The sequence below is a fragment of the Montipora capricornis genome, chromosome 8, assembly GCF_036669925.1.
Source record: "Montipora capricornis isolate CH-2021 chromosome 8, ASM3666992v2, whole genome shotgun sequence".
NCBI lineage: Eukaryota > Metazoa > Cnidaria > Anthozoa > Scleractinia > Acroporidae > Montipora > Montipora capricornis.
This window is the reverse complement of record NC_090890.1, coordinates 51756165-51768664: the sequence shown is the minus strand read 5'-3', so window position 1 is coordinate 51768664 and position 12500 is coordinate 51756165. Positions and strand designations below refer to the sequence as shown.

Sequence of the window (12500 nt, the reverse complement as noted above, 5' to 3'; positions counted from 1 at the left end):
GGAACAACGCTTAATTTACGGAATTAATTCGAGGGTTTCCATAACTGTCGAGAATTCTCCCAACTCCCCCGAGTGTTTAGATGAGGCTATGGAAACCCGGAAAAAAGTCCTCTATTGCTTTTATAAAATATTTTTCAAAGATAGTTCGACAAATGAAGGAAAAAACCGTCTTTTTTTACTTTTAGATTGAAACAGATTTTCTTGATATAAGCTCATATTTCCTACCAGCCAATCAAAACGCGCGTCTGACTACATAGCCAATCAAAACTCGTGTGATTTCATACTCTCATCTAAACAGTTATTGACCAATGAGAGTGCGTGTACTATCCTAATTATTTTATAACAACTTACAGTGTCCACCACAGAAGCTGAGGGTTGCAATGTTAAGACAACAGGAGGTGAATGGTGCCATTTTCCATTCACCTACCGTGGAAAGGTTTACAGCAGTTGCACGACTGATGGCCATTACAAACTTTGGTGTTCAACAACGGATAATTACGATCAGCACGGCTTTTGGGGGAACTGCGCAGCCAGTAAGTTAAGATTAGTTCTCTACTTGCACAAATCCTACATGAAGATGTCCCAAGAGAAATCGAAAACAATGCCTATACAAATTTTTTTTTTTTTTTTTGGGGGGGGGGGGGGGTGGGGTTAAAGAGGTGTATTATGGGATTTGTGCAAGTGGAGAATACAAATATCTTTAGCTTTGGTAAGTTGGTTTTTAAGGTTGAAGGCAAAGAATTAGGGACTTTAAGATCTACGACGCGGTCGTGAACGAGAACCCCACAAAGCGATAATATCATTGGTTAAAACATGAAAAATTATCGTGCTGCACGTGCGGCACAAATTTTAGCAACTATTTTTGCGGTCCTCTTCACAACAACGACGTGAAATCACCAAATGTGAGGTTTCAAAGACAACGTGAGTGTACAAATGTGAATCTTTTATTCTTTATTTTTAATCTGAAACCACTAGTAAGAATTTATTTTTAGGATAATTCGTCCACAATGTACGACGTGAACGAGGTGCAATAATCGCAAAAGACGTTTTCGTCGACGTCGGCGTTGTAGATCTTAAAGTCCCTATTAGTTCTTGAAACATGACTGCGCTCCTAGGAGTTCATATTAAATCACTCTGCGAGTCAAACTTCGCTTTTTGCAAAAGAGGAAAACTTGAAATTGGTCTTCCCGTAAAACGCATAAAGAAACGGACAATGATATAGTAGTTGTAGTATTGCCACCCTCCTTACCGTATAGGTCCGTTTAGGTTTTAAATGCAAAATAAAAACGGTCTCCGACTTGAGGTGGTTTAAGAGCTCATATTCTTTCTATTTTGCGATTTAAGAGGTAGTAGGTGAGTAGGATTTGCTAGGTTTAGGTGGTTTCCAGTTTGAGGAGGAATTGAAGCTCTGACTAAAAAGTCCTTGAGTGATTTGTCCTTCCTGTAGGCGACAATAGGAGCATTAGGAAAAAATTGCGCAAGTTTTGGGACGTTAGATATTAATTTGATGATGAAAATTACGGGTAAAATCATATTTAAGACAACGTTTCGGTGTCCTCATGACACCATTATTAGGTCAAAATATAATATTTAACAGATAACAAGAACATTAATGTTCAAGTTCAAGTTCAAAGTCCCTAAAGGCTAGGTGAAGAGTCTTCCTTTTATCGAGTCACTTTGAATATTTAGACACGGTTTGTGCTCGCGAATAAGGAACATCTCGTATAGAAGACAGTCAAATTTGCCGGAGCATTTCTTAAGAATGCAAGACATGTTAGATGTTATTGTTCTTGATTGGTGTTGACTTTGGCTTTGATTGAATATTGATCCAGATCTTTTATGCTCATCGATTCGTTGGTAGAGATGTCGAAGCGTGTAACCAACACAGCTGGCATCACACCAGCCACATTCAAATTTGTAAACTACTGACGCTTAATAACTTTCGTGGAGGGACATGACATATCCCGGCCAACGCCCTGAGCCTCCCTTTCTTTCCCCTCATCTTTTCTTGGGTGTCTTTAATATATGACTGTTTCTTAGCAATAGGTTGTAAAAGCGAATCGATGAAGCTTGAAATACGTTCTGTAGGGCCACCACTACCGGAAACTATCGGTCTGCTGACTGGGTTTGATTTGTGTATTTTCATCATGCAGTGTATAGAATACCGGTATTCTGGGTGGGTTCTGGCTTTGATTGAGTCATCTGAAAGTCATTGCGCCAATATGGTTGTTTGTATACAGTGCATTGACTATGTTGCTGACCTTCTTGTCCGTCGAGGACAGTATAGGATTGTAGATTGTAGAGGGATGTAAAAGTTTGTGTCACAGACTTCTACGTTGCCCTGTCGGATGTTGTCTTGGGCATCGATGACGACTGTTGTGGTCCCCTAATCAGCTTTTTTAATGTTCACCTTTCTATATGTTCGTAGTGCGGATAGTGCTTGTCGTTCTTGTGCTGACAAATTGTCTTTAGCATTGCTAAAGCATATTGAAGCAATTTCAAATTTTCAATTGGTTCTGGATAGATAATCGGCTAGTCGATGACTGAATTCTCGTCTCGGCGTTTTCGTGTCTGGTTTGATTTCGGAACATTTTTGGACCAGCTGTTTCTTGAGACCAACGGTTAGCGCTGGAGTCTAACCACGCAAGGTAGTTGAAAAACACTGGCAGCGGTAGTTTTCTCATTGCGAAATGAGGCTTTGAAAAACAAAGTAAAGACATCCAAAAATATTCTACCGTTCCTTAGAGTGTCGTTGTAATTCCTGCTCTAATTAGATGCTATCTTAAATTTATAGTATGGATAGGTAATTTAATTATAAATTCTTAATCTAGTATTTTCTTAATTTATATACTATTGTAGATACACGTACATTTTCGTAACGAGTCCCTTTTTAGGCTCATTAATGTCTTGTGTTTAAATAAGGTTTTTCAGTTCAGTTCAGTTCAGTTACCATCTTCAACCCAACTGTACCTAAACTTAAAGAGATCCTTATGAAAAACTGGTTTTTAATATCTAACGTCCCAAAACTTGCGGAAATTTTTCCTAATGGTCCTATTGTCGCCTACAGGAAGAACAAATCACTCAAGGACTTTTTAGTCAGAGCTTCAATTCCTCTTCAAACTGGAAACCACCTAAACCTAGTAAATCCTAGGAACACCACTGGTTTCCTAAACAGTCAAATGTAAAGCATTATTGACGCAACTACTACCTCTTAAATCGCAAAATAGAAAGACCACGAGCTCTTAGACCACCTCAAGTCGGAGCCCTTTTTATTTCGCATTTAAAAACTAAACTGAGTTATATACGGTAAAGAGGGTGACAATATCACAACTACTATATCATTGATGGTCACAATATGAATATGATACGTGAAATAAATCATATTGCACCGGTATCGCATATTAATGAAAATTTGTTTTCTTAAGAAAAACGTCGCACTTAGACTCGCTTTGAAAAAGAAGCAGACATCAACTCGAAATTGACCTTTTCAGGTTTCATGTTCAAACAGTGTGAACGATATGTTTACAAAGGTATTTGGTATTTGGAATATTTTTCCTCACATAATTAAAATTTGTTGTCTTTAGAGAACATCGAGGAGAAGATAGAAGGTAAAAAATTTGTGACTCTTGTATTGTAAGTGTAATTAATGGCACCCGTTGCGTCTTGACCTTGCGTTAGTGTCTGTGACAACCCGAAGATAAAAGAGTTCACACATGTTGGATACTAAATGAATAACTTAAAACACAATAAGATTTAAATGTCAGGGCAGTTTTTCTATCCATAATTCCGAAGCAAATTTGATTTGCGTCGATGATGACAATGGTGATGATTGTTTTTTTGCGGGACCAATAGGATTGGACTGGAACGAACTCAATGCGACATTGAACCCCACATTTGACTGGGAAACCGCTGTACAAACAGCTCTGAGAACTGATGATTCTTTGGAAGACGTAAGTTGCCTGAGGGGTAGAGATTTCCTGCCTATTATTTGGAAGGCATAATGCAAGTTGTGTTTTTTTAAACGAAAATTTTAACGTGGGCTGTACTGCCGTTTTTAAAGACACCTGTCCTTTTAATGGATAAAAATGTTCAAGTGTCAGATATCATTTTTGGACAAGAAAAAATGCAAAATCAGCTTCTGAATTATTCGAAGTTTCCGGTTCCTTTTCCATAGCTTGGAAAATGATACATCTTTTTGGACGATTTTCGCTGTAGCTTGGCGAGCCCGTAGGGTGAGTCACAGCTGTGAAATCTCTTCCGCCAACAATTCTGTTCTCTTTTAAGAGGAGATGTAATTGTGACCTTTTTTTGGCGTCTTTAATTTCAGGCCATAAAAAAGGGTTTCATCTTTGCTCTTCGCTACGAGTTGTGTGATGACATGCCCAGATCCCCGGATCTCACAGATCGTGATCCCCGTAGGACCATGAGGGACTATCTATCTCCTATTGCTCTATTTGCATCTGCAAAAATAAAGGGGACAGATCGCAACGAACTAGTTCCTGTGGCAATTCAAATGGACTATAAACCAGGTCATGAAGTTAAATTAAATGCAAATGAATAGAGTAAATACCTGTCGATGGGGCATAGTATGTAAATCTTTCCACCATTTACCAAAGACAATAAATAAAAAATAACTAAGTAAGTAAATAAATAAATAAATAAATAAGTAAATAAACGAATCAATCATCTTCTTAAATCTTTAGAGATTGACACTTGAAACCTATCGGAGCAAAGCCATCAGGAACCACAAAATCCAATCATTCCACATAATTATGAAGTCCAAGAATCGAACTCACGAGGCGGCAGGCTTTCTCTAGTACTCAATTCAGCCAATAAGGCCTAACTTCAGTCGTTATTCTCTACACCAAACTTTCCATATCCAGTGGACTTAGGTACAACTCAGCTACCAACATATTAACTGCATTTTCCTATTTACTTTTTGCTCATCTTTATGCCTTTTGTCGGTTATTTCTCTGTTTTATTACATACTCAACAAAATATCGCGTTTCTGAATGATTAAGGTATAAATATGTTATAGAGTGCAAAAGAGATTAAAGAGTGCAATACGGACAAAGCGATGGAGTGATTTTGTTGAGTATATAATAAACAAAAAAATCACATGAACTTACCCTCAAAACATCACTCGTGCCCATAAATCGCGTTCATACGATTTCCCACACTTATTACACACGTACATGTGAGTTGCAATCATTATTCCAAGTAGAGTGTTTTCACGTGACGTCCGGCGGCCATTTTGGTGTTCCCAACTAATCCTCCTGGAATTGAGGTCTATTACCATGAAAATGATTTCTTTTGTTTCGGTTTTCTGATGACGTGAGTGAAAACCCTCTATACTACTGAAGCGTTTACATATAGCCCATTTCCGTGTTCATGTCTGCTTCCTCTTCAAAGCGAGTCTAAGTGCAAAGTTTTTCTTATGAAAATTAGCTTTCATTTATACGTGAAGTAGAGGTAATTACCATCACAAAAAATTTGCACTTAGACTCGCTTTGAAGAGGAGGAATGCATGAACTCGGAAATGGCCTACTAATTCGACTTTTATTTCTCTGCTAGCGGAGGTTTCTTTTCTTTTGCATTCTTTGGGCTGACGAGTACGGGAAAGATACCTCTGCCATTGGTCGAAATTTATTGTGTTGCGCATGCACGGTGGTTACTTAGCGACCGAATCCTCATGTGATACTTCATGTCGTGTGGGGTCACTTAACAACATTGAAAATACTGTAAAGGAAAGCGCGGGACAAAGTGGGCTCAGGCCACAGTAAGCAAACATATAATGGGGCATGCGGTTTGGAGAGTACAGTACAAGGTTGTGGACGACGGTTGAATCAAAGCGAGTTTCGTTAGGAGCAGTCGTGGCTCAGTTGTCTAGTGCGCGGCTTTCGGAGCGAGAGGTCCCCGGTTTGATCCGCGGTGACTTAAACGTCTGTTTCGACTTTCCTCTGATCCGTGCAGCTATAGCTTTAAATCCTCTTAAAACGGAGCACCGACAGAGGGAGGTGGGTAAAGGGTGCACCGTCGGCTTCCATTGATACCAGCCTCGTAGCTGAAGGAACTGCCGACGTTAAATAAAGTTACTTTACCTTTTACCAATAGCAGAGGTCTCTTTCCCGAACTCGTAAACCCAGCGAACGCATGAGAAAAGAGACGTCTGCTAGCAGGAAAGACTATTATGTATATTATCTGCTATTTAACTGGTGGTTAGACCAATAAAATTCACATTTTAAATTCAATGTTTTGCTAATTGTACCTCACAAGTAATTTGCCGTTGTTTTCTCTGCAAATGTTCTTCCCTTGGTATACAATAATGATTATTTCAGTAAATGAATTATTATACTAATCCTTTTGTCAACCATTGTTTATTTCGTAAACATTGTTTCAAAATGTTTTTGTAGATTCAGCAGTGTTCACTCCAAGCGATGGGGACAACTGGATGCTTGCAAAGCTGCACGTGCAGGTTACTGATCTCGGATATTCTCAAATTGTGGAACACCTCGCAAAGGTATAAACTAAACAATGTTTTACCGAGGTGAAGGCTATGGCGATGTTTCTCGTGACGTCATCCACTGTTATTTTAAAACATGCCACCCAGAACCTAATTGGCTGTTGAAACAACGACTTCTTTTGTTCAGTGGTTGGCAGGTTTCAATATCCAAAGAAAAGTGACGTCAATCTTTGCTATTATCGGGAGTGGAAGCTGAATAATGAATAATGAATAACGGCATTAAATAAAAAAATGAATAATGAATATTTGGGTTTGGAAAATCAGGAATAATGAATAACACAGCCATGTCAGTGGAATAATGAATAAAACATTTGTTTATGTACCTCCTGATACATTTTCGAGAGGGACTTAGTAGTTATACGATGAAATTTTTGTTTTCGTGAAATCAGTCGGTAATCGGAAAAAGAAAACTACATAAAAACTACAAAAGACTCCTTCCAAACTATTCCGAAGCTTTAGACTGGGACTATTGTAGAATCTGCCAAACAACTTGATGTACTGACCTCTTGCATGGTTTTCTGTCTGGACATTTAGTGTTTGGCCGTTTTTATACTAGAGACGCATAATCCGTCTGGGACATACTTGGGCAAAGATTTTTTCTGCGTCTGTTAAATTCCTGATGATAAAAGGTTTTGTGAAGCACTTTAGAATAAATAGAAGCGATATAAAAATATAACGACGTTTCGATGACTCCATGCAATTATTATCGAGTTCGAAATACATGATAGAATTAATTGATTGAATATATAGTAGTAGTAGTGTGAAAATATGTAAGGAATTGAAAAGGCTGGATGAGAAGTTGAAGCCCTTCTCAACTAACGAATACACAATTTCTGATATATTTGAGTTTTCTCAAGAAATCCAACAGTTTCAAGTCAACGAGAATGATATCTTTGTATCGAACGACGTTTCTGTAGTATTCACAAGTGTGCCCTTGGAAGAAACGATCTAGATTCTCGCTAAGAAAGCCTTTGCCCAGAACTGGTTCAACGAAACGCATCAGTTAAACATTACCCAGGACGATCTTGTTGAATTATTGACGGGCTGCTACAAAACAGCAACTCTTTCAGTTCAACGGACATCTCTGTGAACAAATTGACGGAGTTGCCATGGGCTCTCCCTTAGGCCCTCTTATGGAGAATGTTTTCATGTGCTCCATCGAAGAGAAGCTGGAAAGCGGAAACAAATTACCTTCCTTCTCAGAAGATACGTGGACGATACCTTAGCCATGGTTCTCGATATTCCATCTGCTGAAGCCTTGTTGACAACATTGAGTGGATCCCACCCTTCCATAGGCTTCACGATAAGAAATAACAACCAAGAATAAGCTACCCTTCGTTGGAATGGAAATTGAAATGAAAGGAAGTCAACCAGCAACACGCCTCCACAAAAAAACAACCAACAAAAGCTAACAAAGGCCTCTTACTGTACTGTCAAAGACACGTTGACAATAAGTATAAACACTCACTCTTGAACACAATGTTAATTCGCGCACATCGTCTTTCATCTTCTCCAGACCTTTTTGCTGATGAATGTAACAACTTGAGGTCAATGTTTCTGAAATTGAAGTATCCTCCGCGGCTTATCGAATCAACCATCAACAGTTTCATCCGTTCACAACAGAGCTGAAAAACGACTGCGCAAGTCACTGATCCGCGGCACGAAACGCAGGCTCAAGGGCGCGCTCATTCAAAAAGACTATTTGTTCGCCGGAAAATGACAGCCGTTGATTAAATCAAAAAAATAAGGTCGCTGTTTGAAAGATAAGGATTTTGTCACAATTTTTGACGAGTTTTGATGTTTTTCCAAAAATTGAAGTGGTGTACAAATTGTGTAAAAATTGTTTTCGCGCGGTAAATGCACCTTTCGTGTGAGTATACCGTGAATGGAGGTAACGAGCGCTGCAATGCTTACTTTTTTGACAGTGTTGGCTTTTGTCGCAAGTTTCTCGAACGGTTTTTGCAAGTTGTTGGTTTTCTGGGAGGACCAGAAATTCCCTTAAACCCTGTTTTGGCGATGTTCGGCCGGTGGAATTGGTGAGAGCTTCGAACTTATCGGTGGAGACTAGTTCGCCGAGTGGTTGCGATACAGGACAATGCCTCTTTGTCTGTGTTGGTAAAGAGACAAGCCTTATAACGTTCCAGATACTCTCTATAATACTCTGAACAACAAAGGAAGACAACTGGTGAATTATAGACCGGGTGGTGAATGGTGACACTCTTACAAAAGATACTTTGGCAAGCATTCTGAAAGCGATATTAAAATGGAATATGCAAAGATCCAAGAACTTAGGCAAATTGAGCTCCACGTTTCTCCAAATTTTAATACGAATTTATAATTATCATGAAAAACATCTTTCGCTCTTTACACAGCATCTTTTGGTAAATTTATAGAAGAGCGATGAAAGCCGGCCCCAACAGAAACTGAGATAAATCGGTGAAAAGATTATACACTGTATGATACACAGAGAGCAGGCAAAAAAGTGCTTCATCCTGGAAAGCCCACTTAATGACATTAAACAGCTCAGAGAAAATTAATTTGCCCCTTGATTTGCTTGCCGTTTAAAATAAAAATTCATGAGATCGTAACCTGATCAAGAGAGGTCATGAATGTTATTTTTCTTTCAGAAGGTAAATCCTTTTTTTTCCATATTTAACAATTGACAAGAAACTACAAAAATTTACAAGGATCAGTTCAGACAACACAGTGCATATTGCAAAACTGATCTAAACTTGAGACATTTCACACATGCATGCTACATTGTACTTGATGAGTTTGAACAAAATCTTTAGAGCATAGACAACTAGGAAACATCCCTGAAAGGGGCATTCCACAAAATTAATATTTTCAGCTGTATAGCAAGAAGTTCACTCTAGCATTATCTGCCGACTGGCGTAGGTGGTATTATCCTAAAAAGATGATTGTATATTAAGTAGATGGAATCCAGTCATTAGTATAATACACATATGCAAGGGCTATTCCATGTGGGTCCCAATGTTCAAGAAGATGTTTGTTTTTAATTTTTCTGACAACTTGTCATTGAATGTGTTTGGAGGTGTTCTGGGTTTCGACGTCACTACACGTCTCTGAAGCATTACTGGGTTGGCAACTCATCAGATCAAAAGCAATCGCAAAGTTTGCGTGCAGGTGCAAACAACATGCATTTGTGATGTTTTTGCTTGAATATGTTGTCCCCATTTTGTCTTATAAGTACAACATTTAAAAAAGTGGCATCTTAAAGTTCTGTGCTGGTCCAAAAAGTTCACAACTGAAAAAAGGTTAAGGACTGGTATTCAGTTCAAAGAAGAAACTGAAAAGTTTGACAATGTGAAGAGTACTAAAGAAACTGCTTAAAACTCAACAGCATTGACTGGATTTCTCAGTGACTTTATCCAGTCTTTTGTTCCACACTACCAACATGGACAAAGTGAACTCAATAAGATTATTGTCACAGTGGTTTATTGCTGAGAAAAAAAGGCTGAATTTCTTCTCGCTCCTTTTAGAGCTAATATTTCACAAAACTGCCGCAAATAATACCAGGTGGATCCATCTCCCTAAGGACAAAAAACGAAAATGAATGTTATTGTCCATGAGATGCATATTGCAATGCTATAATCTACAATATCATGATGATAGTATTATTTTCCTAGACACAGGAAACTGCACATATCAGTTTTTATGGCGGCTGTGAAAATTAGTACTAAAAGTCATTCTTATTACACAACCACCACAAAGAAAACATGATGAAATAAACATACTATAAACTACACATACAACCAATGACTCTTAACTGTTTGCCTAAACACATGTTCTTAAATTTGAGTCTTTCATAATTTTGCCTTGGACGTTGGGTTGCACATAGATTTGCAAATAATGGCCAGTCAAGGGGGAAAGAAAAATACCATCTTCCAAGTTTTGACATAGATGTTGACACCAAGTGTGTTGCATTATTACAATGATAGATCATTATTATTTGGCGATTGTGGAAGCTAGACTACAATTAAGTCACTCGGGTGCCACTTTGAAGCAGTATTTCCCCGTCAATAATCCTAGGATTAACAGGAAGCAGGGCCTGGACTTTGCACTTTTATTTAACAAATTGTTCTTTTCCTAATATATGGATGTTCCATTAATTAACAGGCCAACAGTCTCCCGAACATGGGTGTATCAGTTGATTGCACAGGGTATTTTGGTAGGCAAGTATTTATGATTCTGTAATCAAGCCTCACTATGGCAATAAATTAAACAATGTTATTGACCACACTACTGCGCAACTAGAACTTCTTCTGAGTGTAGTCTCAGAGGCCAGTCTTGCAAACCAATTTACCTTTTCATTGAAGAAATGCCCTGAGACAAGGACAAAGAACTTCAATTTTCTATGTAGTTCTGGCCAGTACTTGTGTTCATTCCAACTTCACAAGTTGGCAAGGTGTTTTCTTTTAGACAGCTGCCTATATGGGGGCAGTCAGGAGGTTAAGTGGCTATTGCAGAGTGGCAGCACCCTAAATGAACTGCTGCCTTGGTTCAAGGAGAAAGTTGACAACTTTCAAATAATGCTCTTAGAACATGTTACGTTTAATTAACGCATTGTAAATACATGTATGATTGATTGTAAAGGTGATTTCAGAAAACCCTGCCCAAATTATCTTGTTGATGAAAACTGTAGAGATTGCATGGGCAATACCCTAGTGTGCAAACTGAACCAAACGTTGTGAACACTTCATGCTTCAAAAGCAAATATGGGACACTCACCGTAGTCTCCGTTAGTTTCTGCAGCGCATATTCCCAAAAATGTAACTGGGTTTGGATCTCAAGGCCCAAAATTCCACGCAAATATATTACACAGATCTGATGTGTCTCCTTAAGTTAAATCACCACGATCTCACTTCCAAAATTCACACCGTCAAGAGTTATAAAGTGACACAGGCAGAAAACGAGATCAAACGATCGAAATGGACACCTCGCGTCTCATGCACGATTTGTGCTCCCTATCTGGCGCATGCGCAGTCGTTTTTCAGCTCTGTCTCCGTTCACAAGATGAAGCCGAACCACAGCACCAAATCCCACTAGATCAGCCCATTAGAATTGTCTTGGCGTTCAAAGACCAGAGATCGCCCGACGCTGTACGAAATGATCTCAGCGAACTCAGCAAGAAAATTGGAAGTAATTTGCGCTTAGTGTTGTTTACTAGTAGAAAAATCATTGATGACATCAAAGGTGTGGAGGCCAAACCTTCCCTAATTAACCGACATTGCGCTGTCTACAAAATTTCATGTGATCTGTGTGATACAGATTATGTCGGATACACATCCCGACACCTCTTGAACGCATCGCCGAACATAAACACTCTTGTATTGGTAAACACTTGAAAGAAGAACACAGGCTGCAACCAACTAATCTACAAGACCAATTTACAGTTCTAAAGAAATGCCGCTCAAAGTTTGACTGTTTAATCTTCGAGATGCTATTCATCAGGAACATAAAACCAAAACTAAACCCGCAATTGGATTCAATTCGCGCCAAACGTTTTACATAACAATTGAATTCTTTAATCAATCAATCAATCAATCAATCAATCAGGTCAAGCTAGCTTGGCTCTCATTGATAAGTTCTTTCCATCTATCTCTGTCGTCCATTAAATTTGCGAGATCTTCATAGGTGTTTAGGTGTTTGCGAGATCTTCATAGTGTTGAAAATCTTGCTAAAGTGATTGGTCTCTTTGTTAACGCAACAAAAACGAAATTCATCTGTCTAAACCAGAATGCTGCAAGCGGTAGTAAATCACTGAATGGGGAAACTATCGACCTGGAGAACGATTTCAATTATCTTGGCAGCTTCATTGCTTCCACTGAGCAGGAAGTCAATATTCGACTTGGAAAAGCCTGGGCTGCCCGGAATGGCATGAACAATATCTGGAAGTCCAATCTACCAGATCAGCTGAAAAGAAACTTCTTCAGAGCAACAGTCGAATCTGTTC

The 12500-nt window shown here is 38.8% G+C and overlaps 1 protein-coding gene across 1 annotated transcript in view; it reads left to right on the top strand.

The window, feature by feature from the left end:
- The window catches only part of LOC138013480 (polyunsaturated fatty acid 5-lipoxygenase-like), a 43524-nt gene that overhangs the window by 22515 nt on the left and 8509 nt on the right, over positions 1 to 12500 (top strand). Inside the window, exons 6-10 of the mRNA XM_068860566.1 lie at positions 354 to 533; positions 3585 to 3608; positions 3853 to 3950; positions 4328 to 4529; positions 6414 to 6520. Of these exons, the coding sequence (XP_068716667.1) occupies positions 354 to 533; positions 3585 to 3608; positions 3853 to 3950; positions 4328 to 4529; positions 6414 to 6520 (611 nt within the window). The remainder of the gene's footprint in view (positions 1 to 353; positions 534 to 3584; positions 3609 to 3852; positions 3951 to 4327; positions 4530 to 6413; positions 6521 to 12500) is intronic.